Source organism: Vicugna pacos, chromosome 16 (assembly GCF_048564905.1).
Source record: "Vicugna pacos chromosome 16, VicPac4, whole genome shotgun sequence".
Classification (NCBI taxonomy): domain Eukaryota; kingdom Metazoa; phylum Chordata; class Mammalia; order Artiodactyla; family Camelidae; genus Vicugna; species Vicugna pacos.
Genome location: NC_133002.1, coordinates 53,237,207 through 53,255,522, shown reverse-complemented (window position 1 = coordinate 53,255,522; position 18,316 = coordinate 53,237,207). Strand labels below are relative to the sequence as shown.

Below are 18,316 nucleotides of genomic sequence, written 5' to 3'. Positions count from 1 at the left end.
TCCAAGATGTTTGGGACTTTTTTGTTTTTTGACTTACATATCCTGAGAACTTGTTGAATTGAATTGCCAAGACCCAGGATTTATTCAGAAAACAGAGATCATAGTTTAGAGGAAACTGTCTAAATTCCAAAGCAAAAACGAGAATAGCCTATGAATACCACGTGCCAAGTTGTGTGAAACGATGGACAGTGGACCAAAGTTCAAAACCTTTGAAGGGGAGACGCCCCTGACACCTGACGGAGGGTTAAGGCCAGAGGGAGTGCTCACAAAGAAAGCTTGCGCAGGGGTGCCGGTCGCTACAGAGATCCCAAAGTTACCATTCTTACATTTCCACTGTCGCCTCACACCGCAGCCAGAGCCGTCCCTAAGAAATGCACATGAGGTTGTGTCACTGTCCTGCTTATAACCCTTCCGTGTGAATTGATCCCAGACCTTTACCTGTAAGATCTGGGCTCTCTTGAGCACCTTTTCTCCAACGCCAACTGCTCACACTGGCTCACACTGGCTCACACTGGCCTTTGGTTGTCTTCCCAGCGTAGCACCTTTAGGTTTGCTTTTCTGGTGGGTGGAGTGCTCTTCCTTCGGCTCGTCATGTGTTTGGTTATCTCCTTCTCATCACCTTAAAACTCACCTCCCCAAAAGCCCTTTCCCTGATTACGCCGGGAGCTAAACTGGACCCTCCCTTTTAGCACATTTCTTTCCTCGAAAGCATTCAGCAGGGGCTGTAACTCATTCACATATGTGTTTACTTGTTTATTTTCCATTTCTCTGTCTAGACTGAAGGCTCTGTGAGGCCAGGTGAGCCAGGTCTCTCCTCCTTTGTACTGGGGAGAGACACTATAGCATCGAGGTCAAGGGCTTGGATTCTGAAGGTGGATCCCAGTTTCAACTCCAGGGTTTGCCTTGTGTGACCTTCTGCAAATTTCTAAATCTGTGCATGGGTTTGTTTTCTCATATGTGAAACACGGGTGATCAAACCAATACTTGAGTCACAGAGGGTTTTTCTAAAGTTAAAGTAATTCAAAACATAAAATGTTAAGCCCTGGTACACATTACCTGTCATTATTAATATACAGCATGGTATCTGGCTCATAAAAATAAGAAATGCTATCGTTTGTTTCTTGGTTCCTGTGTGCCAGACTAGTGCTCAGAGCTTTTCATTTATTACCTTAGTGCAGGATTTCTCACGCTTGGCACTGGGGTCATTTTGGACCAGATGACTTTACTGTGAAGAACTGTTCTGGTCATTGCAGGATATTAGCAGCTCCCCTGTCCTTGACCCACTGGATCCCAGCAGCACCCCAGTCATGACAATCAGAAATGTCTCCAGACATGGCCAAATATCCCCCGGGATTGCCCCAACTGAGAAAAACTGCCTCATGTCATCCTCATAACAAACGTGTAAAACAGATGTTACAACCGTTTTAACACTGGAAAAACAGAATCTTCAGCAAATACCTGTTCCTCTGCATGTTTAGATCAGTAAATGAAGTCAAGCCCTGGGCAACTGAATAAGCAGCCCTGAATTCAGTCATGGTGATGGACTTAGTAATAAAGTCTAAACTTTAATGGAAGGGTACAGCAGTGTAGATTATCTGCCGTTTGAGTTTTTCATCATCTTTTCCCCACAGTGAAGTGATTACGTATGTACTTTTGCACTCTTGGCAGCCCATGTACGTCAGGGGGCATCACTGAAATGCACAGTGCACACACACACGCAGGCTTGGACTGAATGTGAGAGGGGACTTTCCTCTGCAGGTGCTACTGAAAGGGCGCGGCGGAGGGGACGCCCTGGGGTTTCTGGGCCATGTCCCCAGGAGAACGCGCGGTGGCCCAGCCTGACGGTGCAGGAGCACCTGGAGGTGTTCGCCGCCGTGAAAGGGCTGAGGAAGGCGGACGCCGCGGCTGCCATCACACGGTACACGGGGGAGACACACCTGTTCTCCACCAGGGGGATGATGCCTTAACACAAAATAAGGGAGGGAGATTCTAAGTGATGTTTGTGGGAGACAATTTGATCATCAAGAGCCCAATTCAGTGTCTTCTCTCACCTTAAACCTGGAGAGAAAAGGGTTATGGATTATTCTTTTTTTTGATTGATGTATAGTTGACTTACATTATTGTGTTTATTTCAGGTGTACAGCAAAGTGATTCAGTTACGTGTATATATTTTTTTCAGACTCTTTTCCATGATAGGTTATTACAAGATATTGAATATAGTTCCCTGTGCTATACAGTAAATCCTTGTTGCTTATCTATTTCATGTATAGTGGTCTGCATTTGTTAATCCTATACTCCTAATTTATCCCTCCCCTCTCCTTCCCCTTTGAAAACCATAAATTTGTTTTCTATGTCTGTGAATCTGTTTGTTTTGTATATAGATTCATTTGTATAATTTTTTAGATTCTGCATATAAGTGACATAATATTTGTCTTTTTTGTCTGACTTACTAAGCATAACATTCTCTAGGTCCATCCATGTTGCTGCAAATGGCAATATTTTGTTCTTTTTTATGGCTGAGTAGTATTCCACTATATCTATATCTATATCTATATCATGTCTTTTTATTTATTTATTTATTTTTGTTTTTTAAACTTTTTTATTGATTTATAATCATTTTACAATGTTGTGTCAAATTCCAGTGTACAGCACAATTTTTTAGTTATATGTGAACATACATATATTCATTGTCACATTTTTTTTTCTCTGTGAGCTACCATAAGATCTTGCATACATTTCCCTGTGCTATACAGTGCAATCTTGTTTATCTATTCTACATTTTGAAGTGAGTCATCTTTTGATTGGCACTTTGGTTGTTTCCGTGTCTTAGCGGTTATAAATAGTGCTGCTATGAACACTGGGGTGCATATATCTTTTTGAATTAGAGTTTTTGTCTTTTCTGGGTATGTGCTCAGGAATATGACTGCTGGATCTTGTGGTAGGTCTATTTTTAGCTTTTTAAGGAACCCTCATAATGTTTGGTTATGGATTCTCCTTAATGCGGAAAGAAGCCACTGAAAATATGAATTTGGCTGCCATACAAAGTTCACGAAGTATCCTAGATACTTCCAATTTTACGATCACTCCGAAAACTCTTTTAAAAATGTCTCTGCTGGAGTGTTGGTTCTGATTCGCCTTTTCTCCCACGCACTCCCCGCTGTGCGGAGGCAGTGTGGAGAGAGTGACTCACTCTGTCTCCTTCAGGTTGGTGGATGCGCTCAAGCTGCAGGAGCAGCTGAAGCTCCCCGTGAAGGCTTTATCCGAGGGAGGAAAGCGAAAGGTAGGGGCGGGGCGGGGTGCTCCTCTGCGCACCCCCAGGTCGGTGCCAGACGCGGTTCCTCTCCTTCCAGCTGTGCTTCGCGCTGAGCCTCCTGGGAAACCCGTCGGTGGTGCTTCTGGACGAGCCGTCCACGGGGACGGACCCCGAGGGGCAGCTGCAGATGTGGTGAGGGCATATCAGGAGTACCCCCAAGTGAATGTATAGCCCTGTAAGACCTGAACTTCACAATCGTTGTTTATAACCGATCCAATAGTGAGAGTCTGTGAATTTTTTTGTGCCGAAGGAGGTTTTTTCCTCTTTGACTCACAGTTTATAAATATACCTAGGCAACGATTGTGCAGTCATCATTTGAAAGTCTGAAATTTTACACTAAAAAAAATCCTTGATGCAATAAAATTCTTTTTTAAATTGTTTATAAAGTGAAAACATCCACATTATCAGAAAAAGCAATTATTAAGAGAAAAAAAAAATCTAACGTCATGTCATAGACAATTTTTATTAAGAAGAAAAAGATAATTCTAACAACTCAGTACTCACTCTAAGAATTTCCAAGTCTGCAAGGCCCGTTTTTATATTCAATCAACTTAATCTATTATTAAATTTTAAATTTTGGCAGCACCACCAGATACACAATTCTTATGGAGGGAAAATAAATTCCAATATATTCTTATTTTTGCCATGCAAAATGTCCATTTAATTTTATTTTTTGAAACATTTTTAATCAAAGCATAGTTGATTTACAATATTATATTAGTTTCAGATGTACAACATAGTGATTCAGAAGTTTTTTAGATTATACTCAATGTGTTCTTTTAATTACTTTAGGAATATCCTGAAATCTGTCGCTTTGTATTTTAGGGAATATGTCATTACTCTCATGCTTTTAAATAAGCTCTCCTCATTTTCTGTCTTCCCACTGCCTTTCATAAATATTCTTGAAATTCAGCATTTTTCTAAACAACCTTGTACCCAGTCATTCTCTACCTTCAGCTCAGGCTATGCTCTGAATTAGGTACCCTGTTAGCTTGGTCGTTTCCATGCATGTTGGCCCTTCAAAGATCTTTTCTTTGTCTGATCTGAATTGACTGTTTTATATGAGCCAATGGAAGCTCCTTTAAAATGTGCTCTCATGTTGCCTGGAGCATTTCCACTAGCTAACATTTCCCTTGACCTCATGTTAGGCAGGCGACCCGGGCCACCATTAGGAACACGGAGAGGGGCGCCCTCCTGACCACCCATTACATGGCAGAGGCTGAGGCTGTGTGTGACCGCGTGGCCATCATGGTGTCTGGGAGGCTGAGGTGGGTGCCCGTCCCAGCCCACACTTGGTCCCCAGGTGTGCTCTGCACAAGCGGCCTCTCCCTGCACACAGTTATCTCTGTGAGAGGCCGCAGGGCTTGGCTGCCCCTGGCCTCCCGGCCCCAGATCACCTACAACAGGGTTCTCTCTCCATTTTCTTGCTGGGCTTCCTCCTCCTCTTACCTCTAGATGTATCGGCTCCATCCAACATCTGAAGAGCAAATTTGGCAAAGATTATCTGCTAGAGATGAAGGTGAAGACCCTGGCCCAGGTGGAGTCTCTGCACGGCGAAATTCTGAGGGTTTTCCCCCACGCTGCTCGGCAGGAGAGGTGAACACAGGACTTGTTCTGTTTCAACTTGGTCTCTGTTTTGTTTTTCTCTGAAGGCCGTGAGAGAGAAAAGCTTCATAGGCTCATTCTTTGTTTTTTTACCTCTGTGGTGATTATGAATACTTTAATGACTGGAGAAAGGCCCAGTTCCAAGGGATAGTACAGAGGGGGACTAAGAAAACCAAGTACTGATTTGAAAGCTGATCCTCGTAAGAAAATTAGCATTTCTGGCAGCTCTATAACGTGCCAGGTACTAACATGTACAGGTACCGAGGCCATCTCAGTGGTTTTTCTTCCTAAAGGGTAAAAACACTCCCATTAAACAAGATCACCTGTGTGAAGCCTGTGCCCAGTAGCAGGCGTCAAAGCTCAGGGAATGGCATCTCTGAGCATTTTAATTATGATCCGCAGTGGCCCTTGAAGCCCAGGTGGGTTAGATGATGCCAAGGAACTAGTGGGGGAGCCAGAAGGTGAACCTGACTCTCCTCGCTTGAATGCTCCCCTCTTCTCACTGAGAGAAGAGGGTGATACACAACCCTGCTTCTTCCCTTCTCGGGGCGTCGGTGTTGTCAGCTTCCTCCCTGTCGTCCCCCGTGCCTCCCGACAGTAAAGCTTCTTCTAATGGTTCCACATGAGTAAATTTACTTCCTGCTGATCAAAGACCATTCACACTACGGCTGCCCCCAGCGCTGTCAAGATGCGTACGCCTGCACGCGTTGTGGACGAGGTCCACTCCCCTTCAGACCTGCATCCGTTAGTGACTGTGCTTTTGGAACCTGGAGTTCAGCCTCGCTCTCCTTTCCTCGCAGGTTCTCCTCCCTCATGGTCTACAGGCTGCCTCTCGAGGATGTGCGACCTTTAGCGCAGGCTTTCTTCAAATTAGAAGCAGGTGAGAGTAACCGTTGAGAGGTGAGACTCTAGTAGACAGATGTTTGCAAATCTTGCATAAAGCAGTGTAATAAACACATGAAGGTAAAATTGTGCTATTATACTTAAATAAATATCAAGACTTTTAACCCAGTTGTTCTCAGTTGGCAGTTTCTGGGGATTCAGGCAGACCTCGGAGATATTACAGGTTCGGTTCCAGATCAACGCAGTAGTACAGTGGACACCCCAATAAAGTAGGTTGCACTCATCTTGGGGTTCCCCAGGGCATATAAAAGTGGTGTTTACACCATACTGTAGGCTATTAAGTGTGCAATAGCATTATGTCTAAAAAAACAACGTGCATACCATAATTTAAAATATTTTCTCTCTAAAAAAATGCTAGCCATCGTCTGAGCTGTCAGCGAGTCGTCATGTTTTTGCAGTAGTAACATTAAAGATCTCTGATCACAGATCACCATGACATAAATATAATAATGAAAAATTTGAAATATTTTGTGAATTACCAAAATGTGACACAGAGACACGAAGGGAGCAAATGCTGTTGGAAAAATGGCACCGATAGATTTGCTCGATGCAAGGCTGCCACCAAACTTCAATTTGTTTAAAAAAAAAAAAAAGACAAGACAAGATAAAAAAATGTATCTGGGAAGCGCAATAATGAAACGCAGTAAAACGACGTCAGCCTGTACTTCTGGCTCTCACGACTCGGGGTACAGCTGGTGCTTGGGAGGTCTTCTCGAGGCCAGGGAAGGGGCTGAACATCCTGCGGCGCACAAGTCAGCCCCTCCCGCAGCAAAGCAAGGTCCGGCCAGGATGTCATCAGCGCCAAGACTGAGAAACCCCAGCCTAACTGAGTGAGACTAGAAGGGAGGACAAGACCACTGGCATCTGGGGCCAGAGCGTCCGCAGCTCAGACAGACAGACATACACGCGCTTTTTGTCTCTTTAATGCTTCCATCGCCTTTCAGATGCTGATAAGGAGGGCCCCCTCTGTGGAGCTGGGCCAGGCCAGGCCTCTTCTCTATGCTCGCGGAATTTGATCTTTGCTTCCTGCGTGGGTCTGTCGTGGGCTCAGTGTTTGCCTGACACACCAGTGTATGAAATCTGATAAAAAGCTGAACACCGCCCCCCTCTTCTTGATCTTGCCCTTCTTGCAAGTGACCTGTCTTTACAGGCCCCAGCATTCTAGTTTTTCTGTTTTGTTTTTTTTTTTAAAGAAACAAGCTTTTGGTTGTATATTTATTTTTTAAATGGGAGTACTGGGGATTGAACCCAGGACCTCCTACGTGCAGGTAGGTGCTCTACCGCGGAGCTATCCGCCACCCCCATCAGCGTTCTATTCTAGTTCTTAAAGAGAGTCTTCTCCTTGAGACAAGGCTCCGATCATCCCAGGCAGGTTTTCTTTTCACTTTGGTCACCTTTGTTCTATGGTCTCTGTGGTTATTCTCCACACTGACCATTTTGGCCAAGTGACCAGTTTTGCATCATTCAGTGGGAAGGATTCCCACAACCGGCTGGCTCTGGGCAACAAGAAGGTTTTATAACTAGTTAAGATCAGGGAGGGAGATGTTCCAGGATGGCTGCCTCCCTGGAATACAACGGAGCCTTTTCTTAAGAGCCTTCTCACATTTCTGCTTTCAAAACTGTTCCCTCCCACCTCAGATTCCTTCTGTTGTGCTTAACGTGCTAAAACTGAAATTCTCATTTTGGGGGGAATAAAAGAAGTTTTTGTGACAGTTTCCTGCTCCATTGTGTGAAGAGTACACAAAGTACAAAATAGGGGATCTAGGCTAGCTTTTTTTCCTCCAAATGTTAATTCAGACACAGTCACATTCTCAGCTGCAACACATTTACTGAATGAGCTCGGCCCAGGATCAGACAAGCAAAATGCCTGCCTGGTGACTATTTCCTTGTCTTGATACCTAGACCCATTCTTCCAGACCATCAGATCACTTTCGGGTAATGCAGACTCCAGCAAAACATGAGCCTCACATGCTCGTTCCAGGTCAGACTTGCCTCAGATTTGAAGACCTGAAACTGGGAAGGCGGGATGTTTAGCTTTCTCTCTCTTCTTACCCTATTCCCTCCTCTGCCCATAAGCTGATGTTCTGGGCCTCTCTAGGGTGGAGTTTAAGGAGAAGGGACGAGATTATACAGCAGCAAAGCTTGATCTGATCATTAGAGCCGGAATACGGCAGCAGGGCCTCCTGTGTGGAGATGAGCAGTTCTCTCCTTTGTGGAGTGCTTTTGTGGGTTCCTTGAAGGCTCCTCTCCCTCCCATCTGTAATCTCTGACTGCAGCTTCCTGGGAAGAGGGGGTGATGCCTCCTTTACTTGGCCTCTTGTGAACACCTTGCGGACGCCGGGCTCCTGCTCAGAACCCCTTTGTCCTTCCAGGAGTTACTCTTGGGGTGCCTCCCTTCAAAGTCCATCAGAAATTTGCAGCATCTTTGCGTCTCCAAATTCTGAAAGTCGTCAGCTACCCACAGTATTTCTTCTTCACGTGTTCCCAGAAGTGAATCAAGGACAAACCCCCCATGTCCCCATACTGCAGGCCAGTCCCACCACACCCTCTGTCCGTGGAGAGGAGGGCAGAAATACCACAGCCACGCACAGATGTCCAAAGAAGCCTTGCTTTCCAGCCCCATCTTCCCGTTCATTATTCTCTTACGTGTTTGCACAGTTGGAGGCTCGGTCACAGTCCACACTGGTAGCAGACTGTAAACTCAAAACCAGGATAATCCCATGCAGTTTTGTTGATAAAGGGACCCTTTGGCAAGGTGCAAGGAACAGTGCAATTATCCGAGGCTGGAAATGGCAGAAGTGTTTCCATTCTTAGGTCCGAAGGGACCGAGAGAGAAAACAAGGACTGAAACTTGGGAGCAGAGTCGTGCAGAATTTGTCACCTTGCGGGAAGCAGTGACCTTGAATCAAGGGACACATTTGGTGTCAGGGAGGAAGAGAAGGAATAAAGGCCTTCATCTCTTCTCTCCTCTGTCCCTCCTCCTGGGCTTTCCACTGGTGGAGTCCCCCAGCAGGAGCCTCTTAAGTCAGCCTCTGGGGCAGAGGGCAGGGTGGGGCAGAGGGAAGGTGTAGACAGGGGGGCACGTGGTAGGTGCTCAGAACGCAGGGACCCGTCCTTTGGCTTGTCCTGCACAGCTGGTCTGGAACCTCCCGTGTTGTCTTCCAGGCTCTTGGAGCCTCTGACCAATCTCCCAGACAGTGGGAGAGTGTTTCCATCCTGTTGTGGGACCGTGTGGTGAATTTGCTTTCCCATGTTCAATCCAGGAATATTTGTTACCTTGCCTTTTATATTTAAAATCTGTTTGTATGGACTTTTTCGTCCATGACTCGGTGAAACTCTGTGAATGAAAACTATATGCGCTCCTAATGCACGGCCATCCTTCTGCCAGGAAGCGGAGCTTCAACCTGGAGGAGTACAGCCTCTCGCAGTCCACCCTGGAGCAGGTGCATCTGCTTTAGGGATTTTACGGCCTCCGTGGAATGTGTGTGTAGTATGTGTGTACGCTCACTCTGCACTCCCTTGGAGCCACGGGGCCAGTGTGACCCCCTTCTCTTTATTTTTTCCCTCCATTGCAGGTGTTTCTGGAGCTCTCCAAGGAGCAGGAGCTGGACAGTTTTGATGAGGAAGTTGATCTCTCAGTAAAGTGGAAGCTCCTGCAGGAAGAGCCTTAAAGCCCAAATACTCGATCTTTAAGATAGTATTTTATAGCATTAATGTGTCTTATCTCAGATGTGGCTTCAAAATGCTTTAGAAACTCAAGCCATCATTTTTCTCAATAATATTACATATAACGGGACTAAAGAGCAAGGCCCGTGAGGGTGGTGACGCTCAGCCGGCCGTGCAGCCCCTCAGCAGCCGCTGAACCCCATGCTTCACACGGCAGCAAATTTTAAAACACATTGATTATGGAATTGTTTATATTTCTGAGGATGATACAGAGATTGTTTCATTTTCTTTCTCTGAACTTCAAAATACTAACTATTTTCTCGTCTTTCTGAGCAGGTAAGTACGCAGTGAGACAATGCCGATGGTTGTAGGGGAAAGGGAGTCAAATGATTAATTATAGCAGCATGGTGTTGCTTTTCGTGATTCACTTCCTTATCACCTGATCTTAATTTACTGATTTTTTCCTTTTCTGTCACTTTTCAAATTTTAGGTTGTAGAGTCCATGTTCTCTCTTGTGACGATGCAGGAGGTTTGAAACCTGTAAAAGTCATTGTAGTAAGATTTGAATGATCAAGCTGGTACAAGTTTTAAAATACATATAGTACATACAATTTCAAAATTTATTTTATGTTTTCTTATAATGCAAAGGTCTATCCTTATGCAGAACACTAAAACTTCATAGATGTTACTTTCCTGTATCTGTATATGTTATGACCTATCCAACCAGTGATCTTATAAACACTTCAAAGTCAGTGCACTGTTCTTGTACATTCTTATTTAGGTGAGCTTTTAATGTTGTCGTTGCTACTGTTATTGTTGCTAGCTGTCACGCACTGAATTGTGTTCCCCACAAATTCATGCACTGAAACCCTCATCTCCAGCGTGGCTGTATTTGGAGTAGGGCCTTTAAGGAGGTAATAAGTTTGAATGGGGTCATAAGATGGGGCTTAATCTGATAGCACTTGTGTCTTTACAAGAAGAGGAAGAGACACCTCATCTCTCTGCACACTCACAGGGAAAAGGTCATGCTGAGAGCACATCGAGAAGGTGGCTGTCTGCAAGACAGGAAGACAGACCTCACCAGCAGCTAAATTTCCTGGCACCACGATCATGGACTGTTAGCCTCCAGAACTGTGAGAAAATAAATTTCTGTAGTTTCAGCCTTCTCATTCCCAATGATCCTTTCCTTGATTTCATTTCCATCATGGCTCCTCCCTTCACCAAAGAATTATTTGGCCCCAAGTGTCAATAGTGTTGAGGTTGAGAAGCCTTGAGATAGAGGTAAGCACTGTGCAAAAAATAAATAATAATAATGTGGTCAGATAACAGAAATGGTGGAAGGAAACACTGGGGACATTAATCAGAAAAGACTTACTCTGGCCGATGACAAACTGAGAGTCAAGGGCAAGAAGAAAGCAGTGATGTTGAGAACAGGGGAGAGATGGACAGGCCAAGCGAAGAGCACAGACAATGGTCTCAAGTCAGGAACAGGTCTGAGTGCCTAGAGGTGACGTTGGAGCAATGCGGAGGGCTCGGTGAAATGAGGAAGTTGACGTGGACTTGAAGTGCAACGGAAAGTCTTTGAAGGGTGCTGAGAAGGAGAATTACATTATCAGATACACATTTTAAAAAAGACAACACTTTCCTCTGAGTGGAGAATAGATTGTATGGTATCAAGAGTGGGTACAGGGAATTAATTAATCAATTATTGCAATAATACGAATTGAGAGATGACAGAGGCTTGGTGTAGGTTGGTGGAGAGGTATGGAGACTGAATGGACTGGGCTATACCTGAGAACTAACATTGTTGGGTAAGACTTGCTGGTGGTTTGGGTGTGGGGGGATGCTGGGAGGGGGAGGAAAGAACAGTCCAGGAGATTTCCTGTATTTTATCTTGAGCAAGTAGAAGTTGGTGCTATTTCCTGAGGTAAAGAAAGTAGGAAAGGAGGATGTGATGATATAGGAAGCAGAGATTTAAGCAGTTGCTTTTCAAAATGGTCAAAACCTGATTAGATTACTCGAGTCAACATAACCATTCAGAAGGTCCAGAACTCCTGAACAGAGGAAAAAAGGATTCTGTCTGACTAAGCTCTTTACCTTCTTACTTTTCAAAGGTAGTGTTTTATATTTAGAAATCAGCCGTTTTCTTTTGAGGCACAGAAGAGAGCGTTTTACAAACCTTACATTCCCTCTGGAGACCCCTCCTTATGTGATGCTCCAGAAATACAGCTGACACTTCTCTGCCAAGGAATCGGCTGCAGGTCAGTAAAAAAGCAGTTTCTCCAAGAGTGATCACATGAATCCAGTGCTGTCAGGCCAAGAGAATTGCTATCACAGTCTCCCTCTAGAAAGCAGTCTTAAAGGGAATTTTCAAGGCAGGCAAACAGCTCAACCATAATGCAGAGATGTTATAGACAAGGAATGTGAACCGTTTTCCTGGAAATAATGAGACCTAGGCATAAACTGGGTTTCTAGATTACTGTCTCAAAAGTAAGTTCATCTTTTTCTTTTGTTTTGTTTGTATTATACAAAAACAAATGATTCCCATATGCTAAATGCCAAACATCTCTGGAGACATTATTCTTATAATAATTAATTTAATGTTTATGAATAGCTGCTGATTTATATTCCACAGAAAAGGAGGGCTAATCATTGGGTTAATAACCTTTTTATTAAAAAAATTGCAACTACTTTATCATATGAGGACAAAAATCTTGACTATGTGAATAAGCTGGAAATTTGCTAATGGATTGATCTTTACGAACTTAAGTAACTCTTGTGAATGAATTTGCAAGTCTGAGTATGTGTGTGTGTGTGTGTGTGTGTGTGTGTGTGTGTGTGTGTGTATAGAGGGAGAGAGAGAGAAAAGCAGGTAGACAGACAAATAGCTATGCATACATGAGTATATGTATCTGATTTTATTGAGTGACAGTTTGGAGGTATTTTGGGTACAATTACTCTAACTGTAAGATTTTTTTCACCAGTAACATTTAGAAAAATGTTTTTACTGTCTCTATCTCACTCTCAGATATATATATATATATATAGAGAGAGAGAGAGAGAGAGCGAATTTTTTTAATTGAAGTACAGTCAATTACAATGTGTAAATTTCTGGTGTACAGCACAACGTCCCAGTCATGCATATATATATACATATATATATATATATTTTCATATTTTTTTCCATTAAAGGTTATTATAAGATAGTGAACCTAGTTCCCTGTGCTATAGAAAAGAAACCTTTAAAATTTATTTTTATATACAGTGGCTAACATTTGTAAATCTCAAACTCCCAAATTTAAACCTTCTCACCCTCTTTCCCTAGTAACTGTAAGATTGTTTATTAAGTCTATGAGTCTTTTTTCTGTTTTGCAGATGAGTTCATAGTGTCCTTTTTTTTTTCTCTTAGATTCCACATGTAAGTGATATCATATGGTACTTTTCTTTCTCTTTCTGGCTTACTTCACTTAAAATGACGATCTCTGGATCCATCCATGTTGCTGCAAATGGCATTATTTTATTCTTTTTCATGGCAGAGTAGTATTCCATTGTATAAATATATCGCAACTTTATCCATAGACTTATATCTTTAAAAAGATGCTTTCCTGTATCTTTTACTCTTTGGATATAACATGTTAAGTCTGCTTCTGTCTACTTGCCTCTCAGCCTCATTAAGCAGCCGCACGTACATTCTTCCTCTGGCAATGCGCTCTGAGGCTGTCTTGGCTAGCATGCCTCCTGTTGGGACTGGTCCCTGCACCTCTTACCTGAGCTTTGTCTCTAGGAGATACTTCAACCCAAAGCATCATCTTGCTTCATGAGTGGGATGAAGCCTTCTGACAGGGGACCCCCATTTCTTATCTCCATGCAATATTCCATGACAACTGTTTGGACCATTCTTAGCCAACAGAGTGTAAAAGGAGCGGATCACATCTCAAATGTCAGGACCTAAGAGCCAAATGAGACCAGCTAGGATGGAGCTGCTGGCTTTGTGTGTTAAAGTCTTGATCCATTTCAGGAAGCCATGCCCCTGGCGTGCTTTCCAGAAAACTAATGTTCCCTGTAAAAATAACTTTTATTCTGGTAATTCAGACTGAGAAATCTATTTTCTTATGCAATGAAGACCTTTCGTAAATACTTAAGTTCTCACAGTTTTCGAGAGACCCAGAAAATCCTATTGGTATGGGATTTTAGACTGAGGCTATGGAAAAGATGTGATACTCACCAATGCCCTGAAGTGTCTCCTGAGTGAGATTTTGGCTTTCTGTTTGTGACATTGTGATTTATAATAAGATGCACATATTTAGCTTCTATTCCCTTTCTGGCACGGAGCTGTTAAACCCCTTGGAATTCACTAAATGATGAAAGTGGTAATGTGTCTTTTTTTATGTTAATGAAGTGACTTCAAGATGGGGGGCTGGTTGGCAAGAAAATCAATCAAGTGATTAAAGGGTTGGAACTTTTAAGACCATCCTCGGAGGAGGGGAATAGGGCTGGAGGGTGAATCATTACCAATGGCCAATGGTTGCATCAGTCCTGCCTACATAATGAAGCCTCCATTAAGCCACAAGAGGTTGGAGTTCAGAGAGATTCCAGGTTAGTGATGGAGGTTTGTTCACGGAACATGGCCTGCCTTGGAGCAGGCATGGAAGCTCTGAGCCCCTTCCCACACACCTTGCCCTATGCACGTCTTCCACCCAACTGTTCCTGAATTAGATCCTTTTATGATAAACTGGTGATGTGTAAGTAAAATGTTCCTCTGAGTTCACTGAGCCACTCTAGCAAATTGAACAAATCAGAGGAATAAGAGGGTCGTGGGAACCTCTGATTTATAGGCAGTTGGTTAGAAGCACAGGTAACAACCTGGGCTTGAAACTGGCATCTGAATTGGGGGGAGGCCGAGTCTTGTAGGACTGAACCCTTAACCTGTGGAATCTGACTCCATCTCTGAATAGACAGTGTCAGAACTGAGATAAGTGGTGGGACACCCAGCTGGTACCCAGAGAATTGCTCCGTGGTGTGGGGGGACCCCTCCCCCCAAACAATTGGAATTGGTGACCAGACCAGCCGTTTACAGCTGCAACGAAACGTGTGTGTAAATTCTCCCCTTGTGATGGTTAATTTTATGTGTCAGGCTGGCTAGGCTGTGGTGCTCAGCTATTTGGTCAAACACCAACCTGGATCAAGGTGATTTTTCAGTCCAGTGAGGGTGATTTTCAGATGTGATTAACATGGAAATCAGTGGACTTTAAGTAAAGCAGATTAGCTTCCATCTGTGGATGGGCTTCACTCAGTCAAGGCCTTGAAAACACAGACTGAAGAGCCCCAAAGAATAAGGAATTCTCCTCAGACGTGCGTAGAACTACTGCCTGAATTTCCAGCCTGCCAGCCTGCTGTACAGATTCAGGAATGGTCAGCCCCCACAGTCGTGCAAGTCAGTTACTTATTTCTCTCTCTACGTCCCCTCCTTAGCTACCTAGCTATCAGTTAGCTGTCTATTTCTCCTATTGGTCTGTTTCCGTGGAGAACCCCAACTAATATACCCATCACATTATAGAAATCCCCACCCTCCCAGACATTCCTTTTGCTATAGGTTATAAGTACGAAGGCTGTGATTTGCAGCTTTGACCAGATGAGGGGGCTGGTCCACTGCTATACTTCTGCTTCTGCTTGCTAAGAGCTTAAAAATATTCGAAGTTCTTCTCTGCATCTCTCTTATCGTCCTCACCATTGCTATCTGCCTTCTGCCCGTTTAGCCACACACAAACCACATGTGCATATGCACACACATAGACACACATAAACAACAAAAAGCAGAAGTAGCCTTTGTATCACATTCTTGGAAATTGCAACTGTTGCTCTATCACCTAGGAGCAGGGGGAGTGGGCCTGCCAAATGCCGAGGGCATCCACAACTCCACGGGCACCTCTGTTCACAACACCCCCTTTTACAGTAATCCCTAAGTCTCCACTTCAAGTTCTACCACCACCCAGTAGGCTGTCAACGCCTGGGGAAATCTTACCCTCCCAGGACATCATACGGCAGTATTTCTCAAATGATCCATGGTAAAGGATCTTTTCATTTCTAATCTACAGATCAGTATATATTTTTTAAATACAAAAACACATACTGTGAGGTTGCAGAAATGTTAAACTGCTATAAAAGCTTCTAAAGTATACACTCACTTTAAAAATTTTTTTTTTTTAATTTTTACTATATTGTCTCCGGCCAGAAACCACCCACACCTTCAGCAGCCTTGCCTACGTGCACAACATACAGGGGCTGAGGATGGTGTCCATGGCAACAAACACGCCTCATCAGGGAAGATTGTGCAGGATGATATATAACCTGGTCTGGCTCATATTCTGCTATGTCAGCATCCCCCGTCTTGCTAATAATCAAGCGTCCAAAATATTAAATACCATTTCTCCCCGTCCCCAGCTTCTCCCATGCAACCATGCCCACTTCTCTTCAGTATATGTGTTCAAGTCCCGCTGTAATCACTCACTCTATAATCTGCACCGTTTTGACCCTCCTAGATGATCAATGAAAGGAAGTCAACAAAAACAGGTCAACAGGTCCTGGGTTTTCACCAGCTAGAGCCTATCCGAATCTCAGTGTCGGAGGAGGCGCTTCCCATCCCCTCCAGCACATCCCCGCCTTTCCATGGTAACCAGTGACATCCGTTCATGCAGCTAATGAACTTGTGATTGTAAGAAAGAATCTCCTCTTGCGTATTATAAACAGAGAAGGTGGGACTAGCATTTTATAGAGCGGTGACAAGGATGATCGTGGTTGGAAATTCCACAGAGTTAAGGTATGTTGAAGTTTCTTTCTTGTAAGCCAAGCTGATTGGGAGTAAATGACGTCAGGCTTTGATATGTAACGACAAAGCAATGTCCAAGCTGTAAGGATTAAACACTGAAGGATTAAGATGATTTGTTACTGAAATGTTTCTAAGATGTTTCTTGTCAAACTGTTTCTAAAACGTTGAGATTTGGGAGAGGCAGAATCTCCATACCACTATCCATAGGGGCTGCACCAATTTACATTCCCACCAACGATGCACTAGGGTTCCCTTTCCTCCACATCCTCACCAACACTTGTTATTTGTTGTCTTTTGGATAATAGCCATTCTGACAGGTGGGAGGTAATATCTCATTGTGGTTTTGATTTGCATTTCCCTTAAGAGTATTTATCTGAAGAAAACAAAAACACGAATTAGAAAAGATACATGCACCGCTATGTTCATTGCAGCATTGTTTATAATCATCCAGACACGGAAGCAACCTAAGTGCCTGTCAATAGATAAGTGGATAAAGAAGATGTGGTAAATATATATACAATGCAATGTTAGCCTTAAAAATAATGAAATCTTGTCATTTGTAACAACATGGATGGACCTGGAGGGTATTATGCTAAGTGAAATAGGTCAGAGAGAAAGAAAAATACTGTATGATTATACTTATGTGTAGAATCTCAAAAACAAAACCAATGAACAAGCATAACAAAATAGAAATAGTTATGATACAGAGAACAAACAGGTAGATGGGGGAGGGGAGGGAAGGGGAAGAAGAAAGGCATAGGTGAGGGAGATAAAAGAGATACAAACTTCCAGCTGCAAAATAAATGAATCATGGATATGAAACGCACAGTGTGGAGAATATAGTCACTAAATACATAATATCTTTGGTGACTTATCGTAACTAGATTTACGGTATCATTTTGAAATGTATAGAAATATGAAATCACTATATCGTGCAATGGGAACTACCGTAGTGGTGTAGGTCAATGATACGTCAGAAACAAACGAACAAGCTCAGAAAAAGAGATCACGTTTGTGGTTATCTGAGGTCGGGGTGGGGGAGGGGAGGAAGAATTGGATGGAGGCAGTCAAAAGGTACAAACTTCCAGCTATAAGATAAATTAGTACTAGGGATGTGATGTACAACAGATCAGTGTGATTAGCACTGCTGTATGTTACATAGAAAGTCGTTAATAGAGTAAGCTCTAAGCGTTCTTACCACAAGGAAAAACGTTTAAAAAATATGTCTTTAATTTTGTATCTATGTGAGATGATAATGTTCACTAAACTTATTGTGATCATCATTTCATGATGTCTAAGTCAAATCATTATGCTGTACACCTTAAACTTACACAGTGCCGTATGTCAATTTTTTCTCAGTGAAACTGGGGGAAGAATGGATTTGGAAGGTGTGGAAGGCATATTAGGACAAGCGAGGCTGCAGTAACAAGTCAACCCCAATGAGTGAAAGGGCTCAAACCAAAGAGAAGATTATTCTTCCTCACAAGAGTCCTAGGTGACTCTTTCTGATCAGTGGTTGCCTTTCCTCCGGGGGCGATTTTGAGAACTAGACCCCCATCTCCAGGCTCTGTCATCAACTCTGGCGTCCAGGGAAAGGGGGTCTGTTAGGCACACCCAGTTCTTTAAAGCTTCCTCATATTGCCCCCACCTCACGTTCCCTTATCAAGGCCACATCTGAGTGCAAAGAAGCTGAGAAATGAACCCTGGATATGTGCTCGGGAAAGAAAAGAGAGGGGAAAAACAATCAACAATAATGAAGTGCCCTTGAGTGATGAGCTAACATTGTCAACCACAGAGGGAAAAGTCCCCGAGGCGCTAGGGTCATTTTTAAAGAAAAGAATAAGGGAATCATGTACCAAGATTTCTCAGAAAGCTCTGTAATTAAGGCAGTATGGAAGGGATATACAAAGAAGTCAGTGGGGAGAAGAGAAAGTCAGAAAACGAGGCTGAAGCACAAAAAGTCCACGAGGAAAGAAAGAACTATTAAGTAAACCCTGCTGTGA

At 43.4% G+C, this 18,316-nt stretch overlaps 1 protein-coding gene across 1 annotated transcript in view; it reads left to right on the top strand.

The window, feature by feature from the left end:
* The window catches only part of LOC102544098 (ATP-binding cassette sub-family A member 9), a 50,893-nt gene extending 40,251 nt beyond the window's left edge, over positions 1-10,642 (top strand). Inside the window, 10 exon segments of the mRNA XM_072939480.1 lie at positions 1,759-1,804; positions 1,807-1,918; positions 3,205-3,280; positions 3,351-3,445; positions 4,462-4,581; positions 4,769-4,909; positions 5,719-5,794; positions 7,619-7,623; positions 9,210-9,264; positions 9,397-10,642. Of these exon segments, the coding sequence (XP_072795581.1) occupies positions 1,759-1,804; positions 1,807-1,918; positions 3,205-3,280; positions 3,351-3,445; positions 4,462-4,581; positions 4,769-4,909; positions 5,719-5,794; positions 7,619-7,623; positions 9,210-9,264; positions 9,397-9,492 (822 nt within the window). The 3' untranslated portion in view covers positions 9,493-10,642.
* Positions 10,643-18,316: the final 7,674 nt, after the last annotated feature.